General features: G+C 42.0%; 1 protein-coding gene across 2 annotated transcripts; it reads right to left on the bottom strand.

Moving 5' to 3' along the window:
• Nucleotides 1-4598: 4598 nt before the first annotated feature.
• On the bottom strand, nucleotides 4599-10102 carry LOC110091370 (matrix Gla protein). Of its 2 annotated transcripts, none has more exons than XM_020815471.3 (4): nucleotides 9934-10102; nucleotides 8200-8223; nucleotides 6361-6436; nucleotides 4599-4836 (listed from the first exon to the last, which is right to left on the bottom strand). In XM_020815471.3, the coding sequence occupies exons 1-4, from the start codon at nucleotides 10001-10003 to the stop codon at nucleotides 4707-4709; spliced, it is 300 nt and encodes a 99-aa protein (XP_020671130.1). In that variant the 5' UTR covers nucleotides 10004-10102; the 3' UTR covers nucleotides 4599-4706. The 2 variants fall into 2 exon arrangements, with proteins under 2 accessions (XP_020671130.1, XP_020671131.1); XM_020815472.3 differs by having other exon boundaries at nucleotides 6361-6433; nucleotides 9934-10086.
• Nucleotides 10103-20466: the final 10364 nt, after the last annotated feature.

Raw genomic sequence — 20466 nt, 5'->3', positions numbered from 1 at the left:
GAGAGAGTAACAATAAGTGATATTCTGGTGACATACTAAGCCCGGTGTGATGTTTTGGACATCACACCGGGCTTAGTATGTCACAATCTTTTCCCCTAGTTGCTTCAAAGCATAAAAAAAAAAAAAAAATTAAGACAGACAACCTAATTTATTTATTTATTTTATTTACAAGATTTCTTTTGCCGCACAGTTACCAATGGTCTCTGTGCAGCGTACAACAATATTAAAACTTTAGAAAACATTAAAACCATTAAAAATAGACAATATTTAATAACCTATATTAAAATAGTCCATTTACCTTTAATAAATTCTGCTGCTCATTCGGCCAGCTAAAGGATACTATTTAATTAAAATGCTGGCTAAACAGAAAAGCCTTTGCCTGGCAACAGAAAGCCAAAAGTGTTGGAGCCAGGCAGATCTTTATAGAGAGGGCATTCCAAAGTTGGGGGGCAACAGCCAAGAAGTTCCTATTTCGGTATGCCACCCCCCTCGCCTTTCAGGGATGGCACCTTCAGAAGGGCTTCCTGGCCTGATCTTAAGAGTACTGGCAGGCTCGTATGGGAGAAGGTGGCCCTTTAGATCAGTGGTCCCCAACCATGGGCCTCCAGATGTTTTTGGACTACCACTCCCAGAATCCTTCAGCAACAACTCTACTGGTCAGGATTTCTGGGAGTTGAAGTCCAAGAACATCTGGAGGCCCAAGGTTGAGGACCACTGCTTTACATCGCTGGTTCTTAACCTTTGTTACTCAGATGTTTTTGGACGGCAACTCCCAGAAGCCTTCACCATCAGCTGTGCTGGCTGGGGTTTCTGGGAGTTGCAGTTCAAAAACACCTGAGTAACAAAGATTAAGAACCACTGCTTTAGATAACCAGGTCCTAAGCCAATGATGCTGAACCTATGGCACGCATGCCACATCTGGCACACAGAGCCCTCTCTGTGGGCACACGAGCCATAAGTAGCCATAGATAATTACTTAATCGTCCTCTGATCCCAGATTTTGGCATTCCCCTCTGCTGGTGCAGTGGTCCAGCGGAGGGGTGCAATGGCAACCATTACCAGCCTAGACCAATGGAGAATTGAAGGACCAGGAAGTATTTCTGTGTTAATGCCCCCCATTGGGGGGGGGGAAGGGAGTATTTAACCCTTGCAGTGCAGGAGCAGTTGTTTTTTCTAAACTAAAACCTCAGCATTTGAGTTTTAATTGCAATATTGGCACTAAGAAATAAATAAATTGATTTTGTGTTGCAGTTTGGGCAATCAGGCTCTAAAAGGTTCACCATCACTGTCCTAAGCCTTTATTGCTAGATCACCTTATCACTGTATTGATACAATATTTTAGCACAAAATCACCTCTGCACACATCCAAAAAAGTAAAAAGTGATATGAAATAGAAACAACTCCAACAAACTACAGCAGACTAGTATGTATTTGTGGTATTTGTGTATGTGTTTGTAGTTTATGGAGCATTCTGCAAAATTGTCCCTTGTCCCTAACACTACAAAACTTAGACAATCCACTGATTTTACAATAGATTGTAAAAGGAAAGAGGGAGATCAGCAGAAGGCGAGATGAAAGGAGCGAAGTCTGTGGGCTATGGCACAAATCAAACTGAATTGGGTTAACGGGCCAGTGTGGACACTTGCACTGAAATGATCAGCATTCTGTGTGTGATCACCTAATCCAAGTAGAAGCATAAAATAGTCTGTGGATCAAGCCACAGCAAAGCCAAATTAGTCCAGTTTGGCTTGCCAGTGTAGTCACAGCCTGATAATATCCGGCTTGATTTCACGTCCTTCAATACACCTCTTCCTCGACCCCATCGTTTAGCTACATTAAGATGGGAACAACACAACCAGGACATATGTACCAGTCCCCCTCTTTCCTGTCTTACAGCAGAACACTTCACCCTGAGAGAACTCTGATTCATCCGAACACATCGACTAACACCTTTAAGGGAGCTTGTAGCTAGTCCTTGAGCCATCCATTACTTCATATATTAGAAGAACTGGCCTGTTTCTTTCAGGAATGCCATATGGACTAGTGACATCCCCGCTGTGAAAAAAAGGACTTTAAAGAAACTGGGACTTTAAAAGAGAAGAAGACCCAAAGAAATTTGTGCCCAAACCCCTGTGTAAAACTCTCCAAAATGTCTTTAATTTGAAATGAAATGAGATGGTTCTAAATCTAAAACGCTATCCACATGTTGTGCCTTGCTACCAGAGATCACCATACGGTGGCAGCAGAACAGCAGTAACCAGCTAGGGAGCAAAGGGCATCATTCTCAAGGATTTTTAAAAAAGAAAAAAAAAAACACTTTAAATGACACTGATTCCAGTGTGCATGGCAATTTCCTGAATCATTCTGCAGCTCCTGTGTGAGCACTGATTGAGATTCCCAATGCAATATCACTGTCTTGCAGACTGTGAATCAAATTGCAGCAATCAAAATGATTTGACTTTCTAGTGTAACTGTAGCCTTAGATAGTGGCATCTATCTGCAGTCAAACAACTTTGATTGTAAGGTTTCCTCCCCCCCTTCATAGGCCAAGGATGTGCCATCAGCATAGCTGAAGGGCATAGCGTTCTTTGGGCCTCATAAGAGCCCTTTGGGCCTCATAAAAGCAAAAGCTACATGGCATGCCACCAGGACAAAGTATTCTAAAGAGTAGTGTTTGTTGGTCTAACAGGCATTTATATAGAAAAGAGGCAGCCGTTGTCTGCTCTAAAGCACTGTTTCCACATCAGCTTACCAAGAAGTTCAGTACAGTAGTTCACAAACAAAATAAAATATAATCCATGTGGTCTCAGGACTGCTTATTCTTCATATTATGTTGCACATAACACAGAGTGGGATGTGATTTCCTCAATATCACAATTGAATTTTTCTAAGGGAAAGGATACCGTAATTTCTTCTCTTTATTTTGAACATGGGCAGTCATCTGCCGAAGATCCAGAAGAGTGGGGTGGGGAGGGGGTTGTCAGTTGAAACAGGGGTTTGAACCATGTGTGGGAGAGGCTCCGTGTTAGCCCTCCCAGATGCATGGATGCTGCAGCTACCAAGATCCACATAAGAATAGTTTTCAATGCATACTCTAAATCTGGATCACTTTTCCTTGGTTTTCCTTTCTCTTTGTAGTCACGCACTTCTTTCTCTCCCGCCCTCTCTCACTGGTGAACAAGTGGTACTTTTGGAAGTACAGGTACTTATCATGATAATTAAACGGGGGGGGGGGAGGATGGAAAAGAAAAAGGTGGAGGGGCAATGGAAAAATGTTGTGGCACCTTAAAGACTAACAGATTTGTTTCAGCATGAGTTTTTGTGAGTAAAAATCTACTCACATGAAGTGGATTCTAGCTGGTTTCATTTCTATTCATCTAAATCACTTTCAGCCATCAAATCACTCTAAAATGCTTTGCAAGGAAAGAGGGACAGCTGTTCCTGAAGAAATCTATTTCTCTCACAGCCATTGCAAGGATCACAACTAAGCTCAGAGGGGAAAGGGAAGCGTGAGAGAGGGGTGGCAGGACATATCATAGTCCCTGGTGACTCTGATAGTCCCACATTTTTGACCCTGCAAACCCTGGCTCCATTACACCACTAACTATTCAAACACATGTACGAGTAGATAGCTAGGTGGGAAATGTACCACAATCAGCTCTTCTCAGCCAGATTAGAGAAAAAGAGATGGCTTTTCCTTCTTGATCCTTCCAAACTACTTGGGAGATGATCAGAAGAGACTTCTGATTCTCCTTCACTCCTCTGCTTCCATCTGCCTGTTGTGTGCCTGTTTTCTCCAATTGCAATCAATGGTGATAATGCCCTACATCCTAAGCAGTATTATTTTTGCATATCACTTCCATGTTGTGTTTCTGTGAGTGGTGAGTTGGAGTCATGTTTAGTAAGATGTGACTGGGCTGTGGGAAGTGGGTTTACTTGTTCCCTCCTCTTAACTTCAGGCTGTCTGCTACTATCGCACTACTGTCTTTTTCATTTCTGTACTGATTACACCGGGTTAAAACCAAAGGTTAGAGTAAAGTCACCGAATGCACAGGACTTGTAAAATCAGTGCTGATGTACTGTAAGTACCACTGTTTTTGTGTGTTCAGTGTTGATAGGTCTCATAATTGGATTGTGAGCCCTCCACAGGATTTCATTGCTCTTGCAAAAATTTGAACTGTCAGAAAATTTAGCACTGGATATGCCTCTAAGATGCCCACTATGGCAGCTTCCCAGAAGGGAAAATATACCTCTGTTTATCTTGTTAAGGGTCTTCTCTTATAGATAACCAACTTGATGCCTTCCAGATGTTTTGAAGTAGATCCTGGAAAACTATTATCCTTTACCTTTGATCTTGTGGCTGATGGAAGCTATTATTCAACAACTGGAGGAGACCCACTCTCACGCTAAGCCATCCGTCTTTGCCTACTCCCTTTCCCATGGAACATCAATAACCTCCTAATAAATCTTAAGGGTTTATAATTAATTATTGGCAGAAATATTCCTGAACAAAAGAGGACCTAAATGCTTCTCTGAAAATCGGCAAAAATGGTAGTGTGCATATCAGTGTTGATCTCATGCAAGTGAAATGGAACCAATCTGTTGTATTGTTTATTCTCTGCTTTCCCCGCCCCTGCCCTCCCACCTGCAGTTGCCTTTGTCCCCTGCAGATGTCCCAGCCAGAGGAGAAGAGGAAATGTCCACCTTCAGGCACTTCCAAAGAAATGACGGTAGGCGACAGGGAATCCTACTACTTCAGCGTAGTAGTCACAGGGTGCGTAACTTTCGCATTGCTCATGCTTCAGCTCCATTGGGGACTTGAACATTTCATAGTACCTGGGAGAACAGAAATAGGAAGAAGAAACACTATTTTGTTATAATGCTCTTATAGGTATTATTTCCATTTTGTTTAAACTGCATTGATTATTTTGTCTTATGGTTCTGTTTTATTGTATTGTTTTGCTTTATATTGTATTGTATTATTGTACCATGTAAACCACCCAGAGTGGCCAGGGTTGCCAAATGGGTGGCATCATCATGTGATTTTAGACTCTAGACTAATGGTTGTATTAGTTGAATACCTATTGGTGATCTAGCAGTGGTTCTCAAACTCAAGTCCCCAAATGTTCTTGGACTTCAACTCCCAGAAATCCTGGCCAGCACAGCAAGTGGTGAAGGCTTCTGGGAATTGCAGTCCAAGAACATCTGGAAACCCCAGTTTGAGAACCACTGATCCGCAGGGATGTTGGATGGGGCAATAGAATGATAACCTAGGAGTTTGTCTCTGCTTCCTTTTCTTCATGCAGATTTGTTTTCTTTGGCTTTCTCCCCCTCCCCTTTCTGTTTTTGAGGTCACTTTCCATACCTTCTTACTTATATCTGTGCTGGAAAGAGGATAATCCATAGTGGCCTGTAGTGACTAAGCAGCTCTGGATACACAGAAGCCAGAGTTACAGGCTTCTCTAAACAAGTTTAGACATCTACCCTCCTGTGTTATCCATAGATATTTTTAAGCAAATTTTCATTTTTGTCTCAACAACAGTCTCCAGAACAGTTACTCCTGTTCAGAACCCAGAGAACTAGACTATTTGAATCTGCATGGGTGGAGACAATCATGACAACCAGCGCAGTGTAGCTGGTAAAGTGCCAGACTAGGATTAAGAACATATGGATTCAAATCCTCACTTGGCAATGGAAACTCACCAGTGAGTGGCACTAGTAAAACAACTCCTTAAATATCTGATACAACCTGAAAACCCTACTAAGGTTGCCATGAGTTGGAGCCAGTTTGATAGCCCATAACACAAAGATAGATGGAGTCCACAATAGACCACCAGAGAAACAAAGAAGAACAAATGAAACCTGAACTCTCTCTGTAAGTGAAACTAAGGAAACAAAGGCTCTCATACTTTGGGCACACCATGAGGAGGCAAGTCTCACTGGAAAAGACAATACCTAGTGCTAGTATAAGTTGAAGGTAATTGGAAAAGAGGAAGACTAAACATGAGATGGAATGACACAATAAAGGAAGCCACAACCCAGAGCTTGTAAGATCTGTGCAGAGCTGTTTAACGTCAGGACCTTTTGGAAGTTACTAACTCATAGAGTCACCATAAATCAGAAGCAATAGGATAGCATGTAACAACAACAATAACATGGCTGAAGAGCAAGTTTAGAGCTGGTGTGGTGTAATGGTTAAGAGTGTTAAGCTAGGACACGGGGAGCCTGAGGTCAAACTCCAATGCCACAATGGAACTCATAGGGCACCCGTAAGTTAGTCACACAAACCTGGCCTCTCAAAAGTTTCTCCACACATTCTTCCAAATCAGTCTTTATGGATTATTGATATCAAGCTCTTACCTTTCATAATACGGATAAGACCTCTTTTGCCTTCTCACAAAGGCATTGGCTGTTTCTCTATTTATCTTCACCCCTGCTGTGAACAAAGAATTTTAGAATATGAGAACACAGAAACTTTTATTAACCAGTTGTTAAATGGTTTCAGAAATGAAAACCTCTCTTGTATTCTGTTCATCCAGCAGACTGAGCCTCAGAGCTGTGCTCTGGATTAACCTGGAAGTCCATTAAAATAACACATTTTCTTTCTACAAGTATCCACCTAGCAACAACACCTGTTCTGCAATACTTCCCAAAGTGTTTCATAGAAGATGTCTCAGTGAGTTCTGCAAATCAATTAGATGCCTATGAAAGCTCATACAATATTTTTATCTATACCCACTTCTATCTGTTTGCAATCTATACCTGTTTTTGGAACTGCCCTGAGCCTTAGTCCTGGGAGAAAAGCAAGGTATCAGCAATTTTTTTAAAAAAGGAATAATGCATTTGCACCTCTTTCATCAATTCTTGAAAGACTGGTTCTACAAACTAGGAGGACAGTTACTCTTTTTCTTTTGGAGCTTAAATGTCTGATGGCCATTGGTAAAAATTTTCTTTTAGAATCCATTCATGAGCTTCTTATTGTCACAAAAATGTGTCTCACAATTGACTGAACTTGTTTAGTTTCTTAGCAGGACTGTGACTTAAGTTCCATTTTACAGAAGGTAAGTGACAGAGCTGCTGAAGAATCTTCCATGCCAAAAATCATGACGGTGAAGTGGAAGAAGTCCATTTCACTTCTAGGGCAAGTGGCTGAGGTTCTGCCTTTTCCTCCATGCTCCTTCAAAAAATGGAGGAGTTTCTTGTCTTGAACCACCTTTGCTCCAGAGTCACCTTCATCAAATGATATCTGACTAAGTGGGCTCCAGTCCCTGAAGACTTATGCTACAATAAATCTGTTAGTCTTTACGGTGCCATGAGAATATTGTTTTGCTGCAACAGATTAACTACTTCTCTAAATCAGTTTATTTCTCAATCTTTTACTAGAGGCCTAAACTAGCAAAAAGTACTCAGGTCTTTTACTAGAGGACTAAACTGGCAGAAAGTACTCAGTCTTTTACTAGAGGACTAAACTGGCAGAAAGTACTCAGTCTTTTACTAGAGGACTAAACTGGCAAAAAGTACTCAGCTAACAGAGGCTTATTCACTGCGACTAATGGGTAAATTGTGTTGGTGCCAGCTCTCTTATAACACCTAAATATGTTTGTTTTTTATAAATCACTTTAAGCCATGCCAGAAATCACAGGCTTTCTTGTAAAACTGCTCCATTTTATTTGGCTCACTAGGAAATTCCAAGATGGAGCTCAATAGTTGTATTATTCACCATAATTGGTGTCCACGTGTGAGGTCAAGAGATCCAACAGAACCAGAATAAGTTTGTTTTCCCCTCTTTCTCTCTCAATGAACTTCCAGTAAAACAAGAAGTTTGGAAGGGGCAATCAAAAGCCCACTCCAGTGTACGTACAGTATTGAAGACATCAAAGTATATATCACACATAATGGGGTATAAACCTGAGCTGTTGCCCTAATCTTAGCTAGGACTGTCATCTTTACCTCAGCAGTGCTGTTTTACCTTAAATAACTGACTTTTTTAAAAAAAAATGACAGCCTACAAGAAATTTAACACTTGTTATAAACAGGAACAGAAGAACCAAGACAAACATAGGTATCCATCTGATAAGAATCCACATTTGTTAAAGTCAGAAATAATCCATGGAGTGTATTTAAAAACTGTGTGAGGCGGGAGATGCCTGACAGTGAAGGAGACATGAGGAAAGTTCAGGGGAAGTGACTGTGACTCACCTTTATCCAAGGCTCTGTCCATATCTGAAAAACATATATGAGATAGTTGGAGACATTTGGCATCCTGTAAAGGATTTTGTGACTCTTCCAACTACTTCCCTCCTTTTCTCCCCTCCCCCCCCCCGCTGCCCACTATCTCATCGGCAAACCTGAACTCAACGTCAGCTTACTCTCTTACCAATCCCATATTCTCAACAAAATGTATTGTCATGCGCTTGAATCTATGAACCACAATAAATTATTGGGTATCGCTGGCAGATGTTCCAGAGCTGTCTGGGAAACTCCTTTTCAACAGATTTTGAAAACAAAGGATTTCACCACCACCTACTTTGTAGGCTACAATGCTCAATACTCTTTTGGGGCTGGGGGATTCTCAGCTTTGGACCTGAACTTCGCGTTAATTATACATATCCTTGATTAGAGTCCAAAGATGTAGCTAACCTTGGGTATAAATGTGCTACCCATTCTTTAAAGTGATTTAATAGTTTTACTCCAACTCCAGAGGAACCTTGGAAAAATTAGCTTAGAGCATAGGTTTCCAACCTGTGGGTCACAACTCTCAAGGGGGTTGCAAAGTGTTTTCTGGAAGGCCATCAGGCTTGAACAAAGCAGAGGTGTCTCTCCATCTGCCTGTGATGAAGCTAATGGGTTACTAGTTACTTCACTTTCTCAATAAGGGATATTGAGCAGTTTCTCAATAAGGGATAAAGGCACTGAGTTGAGTTCTTAGAGAGGAAGGGAGCCAGCGGGGAGCAGGATGGGGGGTGCAGTCAAAAAAGTCCCTTCTTGACTCTTTTTTCCCCCTTGAGAAAAGCAGCGTTTCTCCTTCACTAAGGGATGCCTCTTCCCTCTGGGATCTGGGGATTCCCTCCCCAGTTGTTCCTGGGGGTGATGTTGGTGAGTCTGTCTCAGCTTGGCTAGAGGGGAGGCTAGGAAAAGCTCACTTGACTATTATAAAAGGGGGTTTATGACTTGAAATAGGTTGAGAAATACTGGTTTAGAGGGAATGAGAACTAAAGAAGACAGGCAACTGATAGAGACGGAGAACAATCAAAATAAATTGGCCCAGATGCTCAATAAAACCCAGGTAACCAGATAATATGGCAACAAAGGCCTGGGGTGGGAACATATTTTGAGTAGGTGACACCACATACCTGGCAGGTGCAGCTAGTGATTCTACTTCCAATTGGATTTAAGTCCCATACAGTCTTCACACGCACACACATACACACACACACACACACACACACACACACAACATAGGAGGTACTTCTTCTTGGCCATGTGGGAGGCTCACAACTGAGTCCAGGACAAGTCTTCTTTTTGCAAACCCTCTGCAACTACTTGTGGAATGAAAAGTTCCATGAGTTTTGGTGCTGGTGCTCCACTCCCTGCCTTGTGCCAACTGTTGCAATGGGCCCAAGGCCACACATGTTTCCTCTCTTCCTTGTACCTTTCCCTTGCTGTTGGCTTTTTCATGCACCAACATTGTGCAAGTGCAATGTACAAACAGCCTCACAATGAATCAGTGAGATCCTGAGGTCTGCTCCTGGGCTATCTGTCTTGAATCTTCATGCGAAATCACAAAGCTTGGAAAAGTTCCCTTTTTTTACTACAACCCGCAGAACATAGCCAGGCTGGTTGGAAGACTGCATAAGTAATAGTTTAAAAAGTAATTTTTCCAAGTTTTGAAAATCAAGGTCCAGTTGCCTATATATTGGATGAGTCTCTTACCTCTTTCACAACAGCATGGATTTGTCAGGACCAGAGAAAGCAACAGCAGTATAAGAAAAATCTCCCTCATCTTCCCTTCTTCTTAGAAAACTCTGCTTATGCCTGGAGCGTCTCTTTAGGATCCAGCAGCTTCTCAGGAACCTTTGCTTTTCAGCAGCATTTTATATTCTGTCCCTAACTAGAGCAGGCCACAAGCCAGGAAGTCCCTGACATTCTGCCATGTTCTTGTGTCCTGGTTCCAGTTCCAAACTTCCTATTTGGGTCAAGAGAGACATCTGGTTCTGGCAGCCATTTGCACATCTGCCTTCAGCCAGAAAGGCTTGTGGAATTTCCAAAGGGCTCTTGTAAACTTCAAGCAAAGGCAAGAAAACAGCTGAATAACAAACATCCTGCTGAGGAGCAAAAAAGTAACTTCTGACTGCTGTGGGGAGGAAAGACAATGGTAGCATCCAAAGGTCAGTTTCAGTCGGGCTTCAGGCCATGCCACGGCACAGAAATGCCATTGGTCGCCCTGCTGGATGACCTACTTAGGGAGACCGACAGGGGTAAAATGTCCTTGCTCGTCCTCCTTGATATCTCAGCAGCCTTTGATACCGTTGACCATGGTATCCTCCTGGGGAGGCTCTCCAAGTTGGAGATTGATGGCCTTGCTCTCGCTTGGCCCTGGTCCTTCTTAGAGGCCCATCCCTAGAGAGTGCAGCTTGGGGAGAATGTATCGGCCCCATGGCCCCCCAGTTGTGGGGTTCCGCAGGGTTCGATCATATCACCAATGCTGTTTAACATCTATATGAGGCCGTTGGAGGGGATGTGGGGATGTTGGAGGGGATGTGGAGGGGATGTGGGGATGTGGACACGAAGCTCCACATCCGGGGATGTGGAGCTTTGTGTCACCAATGCACTGATGACACCCAGCTCTACATCTCCTTTTTTCCATCTGTAGTGGATGCTGTTGCATCCCTTGGGTGCTGCCTGGAAAATGTTCTGCAATGGATACAGTCAAATGGACTAAGGTTGAACCCAGACAAGACAGAGGTCCTGCGGGTGGGGCCCCCCGATGTCAGTGGTTTAGGGAACTCCCTCTCTTTTTGGGGGGGTGACTCTCACCACAAAGAATTCGGTTCACAGTCTGGGGGTCCATCTTGACCCTGAACTTACCATGGAGATCCGGGTAGCATCTGTGGTTCGGTCTGCCCACTTACATCTTTGGCGGATTGCCCAGCTGCGTCCCTATCTAGACACAGGGCGCTCACCATGCTAATCCATGCACTCATAGTCTCAAGGATAAACTACAGTACTGTAATGATCTCTATGTGGGGCTGCTTTTGGGACTGATGCAGAAGCTTCAGATAGTCCAGAACACACCAACCAGGCTATTAACAGGGGTGAAAAGATTTCACCATATTTCCCTCACTCTGGCTGCATTACACTGGCTACCTATCCACTTCCACATTGATTTCAAGGTGTTAACAATTACATATAAAGCCCTTAATGGTTTAGGGCCTCTGGAACCCAGGGAAGCAGAGTTTGGAAAACTTACATTCTGGACTCCAACTCCCAGAATCCACAATCATTGCTTAGAAGTTTGGTCTCAGGGTAATGCTGAAAGTTAAAGTGCAATCATTTTTGCACAAGTAACTATGTACCACTAGGGAGCGAGAGAGGTATCTACTGCCTCCCTAAGTGTCTTCTCTTTGCATCTAAAAAAAAGCATAATTCCTGAAAGCATATGCCAAAACAAAACCTGTGAGTCTTTAATATGCCACAAGGCTCTTCGGTTTGTCTGCTTTGTTGCTTCCTCACTGCGAGACTTACACTCACATGTCTGATTTTACTTCCTCCCACCTTTCTCTCTCTTTCACATGTAACCAATAGTAACTGAACCTATCTTTCTCTCTCCAAAATAAATCAGTCCTTAATGGTAATAAATTTTCCTGTCATCAAAAACAGTATTTTTTCGGTAGTTCCAAACATTTCTTATGAGTCTAGCCTCCATATAGGCAAACCCTGAGAATGAAGGCCAGCAATCAACTGCTATAGCGCACATGCATTTCCTGTACTGCTGGAGTATGTGTGCTAAGGAAGTGAAGGGAAAGAGGCTGATTTTTACTAAACAATACATAAGTAAATAAATAATATCCAGTTTTCCTTAGAACAATTTTGGCAATTAAACCAAATGCCTGGTCTTTACATACACACCATTCTGGCAACTGATGGTGCAGCAATTATAGTGTGGTGGAGAGAGGCACTCTTGATGCTCATAAAGGCAGAAGTTTCTTTCGGGATCTCAAGTCACCAATCCAGGAAGGGATGAGCTTGGTTTGAATGAATGAAGAGCAACTTTCTCAAGATGTGTTGCGGAGTGCCAGATACTGTCTTGTAGCCATGACAGAAGCCTTGCAGAGCCATTTGATCAGACAAAAGATACTGTATATACTTTGTGTATATGTACACATACAAACGTGGTACTGCAAGTTAAACTGCAAAGCCTCTGGGCTGCAAGGTTGAAACACCAGCAGTTCAAAAGCATGTAAATGCGAGTAGATAAATAGGTACCACCACGATGGGAAGGTAAACGGCGTTCTGTGTCTAGTCGCGCTGGCCACGTGACCACGGAAACTGTCTTTGGATAAACGCTGGCTCTACGGCTTGGAAACGGGGATGAGTACCACCACCCCCAGAGTTGGACACAACTGGACTAAATGTCAAGGGGAACCTTTACCTCTCTCTCTCTCTCTCTCTCTCTCTCTCACACACACACACACACACACACACACACACACACACACACACACACACACACACACAGAGAGAGAGAGAGAGAGGTAGGTAGGCGAACACAATCCAAGCTATGTGACATTGGTGAAACAGTTTATACTGGACAGTGAACATCTCAGAGATTTAGAATGCAAAGTAATAGAAATAGAAAAATACATTAACAGACAATAAGATACTGTTTTCAAACAGATATAAATGGTTTTAAATTTAATACCATGCACTTTTTCCTGTTTAAGGGCATGTTTGACTCTTCCTCTCTTCCTGCAGTTTAAAATATTATAGTCTATCAGGAAGGCTGAATTTAAAATCATACACATTGGAGATCACAGTTGTCTTCACAGATGATATCCATTTCCTGGAGAGGATGTCCTAGGAGACCAACTCCTTAAAAATAATAATAATAATAAATCTCTGGCTTTCTCTATATCCTGAGTCAGGAACAGGGAACCTTTGGCCCTGCAGATGTTTTGATCTATGTTTTTTTTTTTTCGAACGACATTTCTTTCTTTCTTTTTGAATTGCCACATCATGGCTCAGTCCAGTTTTCCAAAAAAAATTCTGAATATCTCGACTGAGATCTTAAGAGGAAAAAGGCAAAAGCTTTTTGTTGTTGTTTTTGTCTTCAAATGCTGAAACCTCTGAAAAAGTTGGACTCTTCTAACAATGTGTCCATGTGAACTGGTCCTCAAAAAGCTGTTTCAAAGAAGCTGATCTTCATTTTGTGATGCCCCACATTCTTCTTCATTTCCCAGGGTATGAATATTGAGCATATGTGGCTCTCTCCTTTCCCACTTTATCTGCCCAACAGTCCTGTGAAATAAGAGAGGCTGAGAAAGAGTAACCAGACCTGTGAGATTCATGGCTCCCTGGGACTTGAACACGGCTCTTTCAAGTCCTAATTCAACAACCACACCACTCTGGCAGGTATCATGCAGTGCAAGTGAATAATCTGGATTTTGTATCAGATCGTAAAAATGGAATTTCTTTGTCACATAATTTTTGGTATCATCATTCATTTTAGTATCTGCAGAACATCTGTGAACTGGCCTCTACTGTCTTCAAAATATGCAGTCAGACTTTGAAATATCCTGCCAAACTCAGCCGCCACCCTTATTTCACATGGGAATGACTCAGATGGCCATTGTATGAGGTGGCAAACCAAAAACTGGCACAAACATGTGGCCCATTTACTCCAGATTAGTTTCTTCTAGCATGTAGTAACATATACTTTATTTTTAAAGAATCTGCATTCCCATTCATACCTTTATTCATAACGTGGTCTTATCACAGCTTGGAAATGTCACTGTTTTAGACTACAACACCTAGCCTGTGGCTGGAGATTTCTGAGAGTTGTTGGACAGCGTCCTGTTGAAACATCCCCATGTACCACAGGAATCAAATAGCTGGATTGTAGCATTTGATGGGGTGATCTTCACGATTACACACTGGGGCCCCACCCACCCAATGGTACAAATCACTTGCATGCAGAAATGTGTCAAGCAGAATACTGGGTGTAATCCCAAAAAAGTAATATTTCTAAGCTCTGAGTGTGATTATTTTTAAAAACTGCTGAAGCTAGGGAACTATAAGATTTGGTTCTTTGCAATATGTAATGATTCCCACCTCTTCATATAAGCAAGGGTTTGGGACAGAAAGCCCCCCCCCCCAAAAAAAATCTCTGAACATATTTGCCTTGATTTTCTAAAAAGCCACCATTCCCATTCCTCTGCTTTTTGAGGGGCTTCTTTATTTGGACAACAGAAACCATTTGGAAACATGTATGTCCAATTGGCTAAGGTTACTAAGCAAATTCACCCCAAAGCAATTTTTAAATGTCTAGCAACCTTGCCTTATTCATTCAGAAAATGGAAAAATTTTCTTTCATAGTTTAAACCTATCAGGAGAAGGTAAGAAGTAAATGAAACAAAAATATTTTTGGGAAAGAGTTAGTTGCAAAAGAGAAAAGCAAAATGTGATGCTTATATACCACTCCACAGCACTTAAAGTGCCCTCTGAGTGGTTTACAACATAATTATGCAGGCTACATATTGCCCTCCCCCTGCAAGCTGGGTACTCAATTACTGACCTCGGAAGGATGGCAGACTGAGTGAACCTCGAGTACTTTCACTCTTTGAGGAATTATTTATTGTAATACATGCTGAGGTTTCTGTTGGTTAATGGAACTAGGGTGGTTCATCCGTGTGTCAGAGAATGATCTTTCAATAGCTGGAGATTTCACTTAAGCATTTGGAATGAGATATTTGTTGGAGTTTAGAGAAGGTGACACCCAGGTGATTACTGGTAGTATAGGAAGATGACTGTAGCTCTCACTTAAGCAGTTTTAAGCGGGTACTCATTGGAGATTAAGAGAAGGTGACACTCCAACAGAAGAAAGAAGGATGGGAAAGCAGTGTGAGAGAGCAACCCCCCCCCCCCCAATTTGAAACTTGCTTTTTACAGAGAAGCTTAGTATGCATATCTGGCCATGCTTTTTTGGAATTTTTCTTCTTTTGCAACATCCAGAGTTCTGTAGTGCCCACCCTGATGAAGGCCTGGTACAGGGTCCAAAGCTAGCTTATGACTGTGGTTTCTTATCATGGTCTAACCCTTGCTTTCAAATGAAGGACACAGTTGAAGCAAGCAGGCAGATATGTCTATGGGAAACAAGCAACAGAACTTTCCAATTTGTAAGAGGCAAAGGGAATGGGAGCTATGAACTTACTCACTTTCAGAGGCAAGTGTAGGGCCTCTTCCTGGAAAGCTGAGAAATGATGGCAGATCTTGGAATGCCCGCATTTGCCACCCAATGTGCTGTATTTATATAACTGTAAATACATTTTAAAAATAGGACCTATCCATCTCTAGTGCCTGCTCATCATCCAAATGAAACAAAAAGCAGATCCTAAAAGATTTCCACTACTCAATCAGTAGGTCAGCTACTTGTTGCTGTTGTTGTTTCTTGCCATCAAGTCACCTTCGACTTATGGCAAGCCTACAAACGAGCAATCTCTTGACATGTCCTGTCCCCAGCAGCCCTGCTCATGTCTTATAGACCCAAGCCTGTGCCTTCCTTTAGGGAGTCAGCCCATCTCATATCTGGTCTTTCACTTCTCCTGCTGCTTTCCACCTTTCCCAGCATTATTGTCTCTTCCAGAGAATCCTGACTTCTCATAATGTGCCCAAAATAGGACAACTACTTATGCATCAGGAAAAAGAAGACAAGGGTTATATGGATTTCGTTAAACCTTGCATATGCTAATTTGCAATCAGTGTATAAGGTTCCAGCTCTGCCTGAATGCAAATGTTCCATAACTGCAAACTTGTCCTGAGTTAAAATATGGCTCTAAGGTTCAGAAGTGAACTGCTGACTGGTGGTTTCCCAAAATGTAGAAAATAGTCAATCCTCCTCCATTACAAGTGGGTTAACATCTCTGTTTTTGTTTTGGACTAGCTTCCTTTTTTTCTGAGTTGTTTGATTAACACTTTGGCTTTACCATTACCGATCCACTCACCCCATCTTCTCAGTCCAACTTTTGGTTTGTCTGAAACAATTTATTCATGGCAAGGTCATTTTCTTGTTCATTTGTTTCTTGAGTTTGAAAAGCTTAGCCAAGGAGACATGATGTCTCTAACAACTTGATATGTTTTTCACTTTCTGGAAATGTCCTAATGTTAGCATTGGACTGCATTGCAGTAACAATAATGTGACATAGAAGCTTACCATTTGTTGGCTTCTGTAATTGTTGGCAGATTTGAAGAAGTTTGCTTAATGTTATCCACTGGTTGAACTATTCAGATGTTCTCAAGTGAAGGTGGAAGGATTGCTTAAGGCCTCACCAACAGAGGAGACTCACTCTAACACACTATACCCTGCACAAATAAAATCTAGGCTCTGAAGTATGCTTTCACAATCTAGTTCTGTCCTTAGTACAGTATGCTGGATGGGATGATGAGACCTTTTCTTGTACAGCTTACCTAGAGAGCAGCAGATTGGGGAAGGCTGCTGTAGCTATTCTAAGTTAGAAAGCTGAAGGAATGCATGTTGCATAATATATATGTAGTACAGAGTTGCATGTGTGAATATCTGAGTGCTTCATGGTCTATCGAGGAACTGAGGAGATGACCATACAAGCATATTGGGGCAATCAGACAAATGTACAGATCGTTATTTAGTTTGTTTTTGGTGTGGTTTTGTTTGCCCTATTTTTCAGTGACCACATGTGTTTTAAGTTAGAGTGATTCATCCCACCCTTTTTACAGGCTGTTCTGCTCCTGTCTGGCACAACATTGTGGATGGAGTTTATTTGGTGATTTTCCTGTTCTGCAGTCTGGGTGGTTGCTTAATTCACTTCCAAATAGAGCTGTGGGTGGCGTTCTCTTTGGTAACAACCCTGTGATGTATTCAGTGGGTTGTGATATATACAGAATATATCGCAGGGTTGTTAACAGCCCTTTACAACCCTCTTCTCACAATTTTTACTGCTCTCCTAAATGATGCAGCATTATTTCAGATATAAGGGAATACCCTTATGATGTATTACTGTAGTGCTATGCTACTTACTAAAACCAAAACAAGGGAAATTGCCATGGTCTGTGGAATGACACCCATGACAAAAGATGGGGAAAATGACAGGGGGAGGCATAGGTAATTGAAAGGGGGAGAAACTGCAGCAATCTGAAGTGCTGTCCGGATCCATCTCACTGGAGAAGAAACATCTCCTGTGCAAATGTCAGGCTCGCTCAATTGCAGGATTAAATAAATTGCGCCAAAGATAAGAACCTTTAAAACTGTGACCCAGATCACTCCAAATTCCACCATCTAGTCACACTCTCAGTTGCAAAACATGATCAATGTCCTTCAAAATATTCTAAATATTTTTGCAAGTGTGCTTTTGATAGAAATTTATATTTAGAAGGTGGTGGTTTCTAAAAGCCTACTAAACAATTCACTTAATCATTTTGCAAAGCCCCCAATTATTTCAGCATGTTACATTATTCTTTCAGAAATGCATTTATTTTTGTCAGTATATTTTATTTGAGGCTTATGGGCCAGTATCTTATTGCTACTCATTCCAAATGAGTTAACTCAGTCAGTTTCTGAATAGAAAGTCATTTACTCATGTAAATGGGGAGGGGCATAAAAGCAGCCATCCCAAAGAGTGGGGAAGCATTGTGAGTACACTCAGGCACCCCCTTGGCAATGGCATGAAGCCAGCACTCCCAGAAGCATTGCACTGGAACAGCACCAAACCCACCCATTTCATGGATGGCCGCTGAACTCAAAGAAAAATCTCTGCGTGCATCTCAAGCACTGATTGCTTCTGGTCAAAAAACATCTGATTGTCTTGATATTTTAATTGTTTTTTTTTTTTATTTTGCCTCTGTTTCACATGTGTTCATGATTCTGAATTGTGCAATTGTCTGATACCACTGAGACAATGGGTCTGTTTTAGTTCAGAGTAGCAATAGCATACAGGCCTTGACAATTTCTCTTGTTAGTAGCCATTCCTCTTCCTTCACTTCACTTTACGTTGCTTCTTTGTTCATCCTGAACAAGTCCTCCTCCTGTGAGCCACCCTTTTTTATACCCTGCCAGTATGTCTGAATCCTTTGTCCAATCACCCTCTCAACTTTCCCCTTTAATTAACAGATCACAATTTTTTTTCTCCAGTAAGTCTTCCCTAAGTTTTTAAAGCAAAGCTTTTATTTTGCCCGAAGGATCTGGATTCATGCTACCTGCACCATTGTTGTTAAGTTACGGATATCTATTAGACAACGTCTGTGGATGAGACCTTTCCTCCTCTCCAACACCACCCCTGCCCCACCCAGTGACATTTCCTAGCTGAGTGTCCACAGAATTTCTCAAACCCCTGAAAGATTTTGCCCTCAGCAAAGCTTGTGGGGCTCAGGTAGATCTTGTTCCATTGCACTTCAGCTTTCACAGGAGTTTCTACACATTGGTAGTCAGAGGTTCTTGACAGGATGACAGGTCAGTTAGATTAGACTGTCCCACCTTTCCTCCCTTGGAATCATTCAAGAGGAATAATTCTCAGCCTCTGGTCCTCCAGATGTTCAATTTGGCAGCACTACCTCACGCCTTGGAGAGAGATGAAGTCCAAACCATCTGGGGGAACAAAGGCTGAAAACCAATGTTCCAGAAAGTGAAGGAAGGGCTGGCCATGTAGATGTGGCTGCTGAGTTAGAATGAAATGGGATTCATGAGATAATTTAATATAGTGACCCTTTGGTTTTCATGTATGATTGAGATACTTCCAGGATACTGTAAATAATATGTGTTGAATACCTGGAATCAATGCAGAGCTGATTAACTTGAGTAGAAATTCTAGCTGCCTCCCATTGGCGCCTTCCTGTTGCATCCACTGTGAATGAGGGGCTTTATAGAGCTTGGCATGTGATCCTGATGGCAAAATGTACAGCTTTTGAGTACCTACATGGTGTAAAGCAACATCAAGAAAACTTTCAGAAACTTTGGAGACCATTCATCTCCTGTATGAGCAGAATTGGTCAGTAGTCGAGAAGACCATATCTTGCTTTTCAAAAGCCTGCTTATGGTATGCCAATAGCTATTTGTGCTTAATAGGCTTCAGAATACATTAACAATTTCATAGCATACATTCCGTGGGTGGTTTGCTTCTGTTCGTGTCATGATGGTGTTTTCAGTTATTTGCAAAGGGACCTACTGTCGGCTAAAGGCCTGCGTAGTAGACACTGCACATATTTCACAAATGTAAAAGGCTGCTGTGTGCTGAACATGGTCACATTTGGAGGAAGGAAGCCAAACTGCTGTGGTCAGTAGTGGGCTGAAAATATATTGACATAATCACTTAAGACTGGCACCACCTTTGGTGTGGATAAACATGTCAGATGGATGTGCTATGTTAATGGGAACAGGTAAGTCCATGGGTGGTCTGTGCATGGTTGGGGGGGCAGAGCTAATGTTTTTGCTTGGTTTGGAATGATATAGCAGTGAAGCTAAGCCTCTTAGATGGTGCTTGTCTGGGTATCTCTCAATCTGTATGACTTTAGTAGCAAGGCCATAATTTTGTACAGTCTAGCTCCGTCTGTTAAGAGCCAAAGATCTTTAGTCACTGGAACATCCTAGGTTGGTCTGGAAGTCACAAATACTAATGAAACACTTTCACAGCATAGCATCTATTACTACCAGCTAAATGCCGGTGTGGAATAGTGGATGGATTGTCAGACCTGGGTTCAAATTCCCACTTGGCCAAGTTCACTGGATGACAATGTTAAACCACTCCTTGAATATCTCACATATCTTGAAGATCCTGTAAGGATCACCATTAGTTTGAAGAAACTTGCTGGCTCATGGCAACAACAACAGGACCTACTAGTGACAAGTACTCACAAAGTCCGTGTTGATCAAAAAGGCACTATTATAAAGCATATATCAGTAGGTACTTTAGGACATTTAATACTGCACATCTATATATTAATTCAACATAGTGACCCTTGGCCATAGAAAGTTCATATATCTTTCCTTTTCTTCCTCTGTTATTAATAATTTTTCCCTCACTGGCCTTTCACTATCTAACTGTAGTCAGCAGTTTCTCTCACATGTATGCTACTGCCCTCTGCTCTCTAGCAACTCATGCTATTGACAAATTAGCAATCTTGCATGCAGATCTAACACATGGTCAGATGGGAGGAAGGAGCCTTTCACCAAACTAACTTGCGTGTTAGTTTGTTTGCATTCCTGACCAATTAGATGGGTACATC

Source organism: Pogona vitticeps, chromosome 5 (assembly GCF_051106095.1).
Source record: "Pogona vitticeps strain Pit_001003342236 chromosome 5, PviZW2.1, whole genome shotgun sequence".
Taxonomy (NCBI): Eukaryota; Metazoa; Chordata; class Lepidosauria; order Squamata; family Agamidae; genus Pogona; species Pogona vitticeps.
This window is presented reverse-complemented; position numbering and strand designations above follow the sequence as displayed.

Excerpts from the sequence above, each read along its gene's own strand:
- LOC110091370 (XM_020815471.3), bottom strand. The coding sequence starts at position 10,003 with ATGAGGGAGATTTTTCTTATACTGCTGTTGCTTTCTCTGGTCCTGACA. Across the intron at positions 8,224-9,933 it reads TCCATGCTGTTGTGAAAGAG|ATATGGACAGAGCCTTGGAT; the intron begins GTAAGAGACTCA and ends TATGTTTTTCAG. Across the intron at positions 6,437-8,199 it reads GGACAGAGCCTTGGATAAAG|CAGGGGTGAAGATAAATAGA; the intron begins GTGAGTCACAGT and ends CTTTGTTCACAG.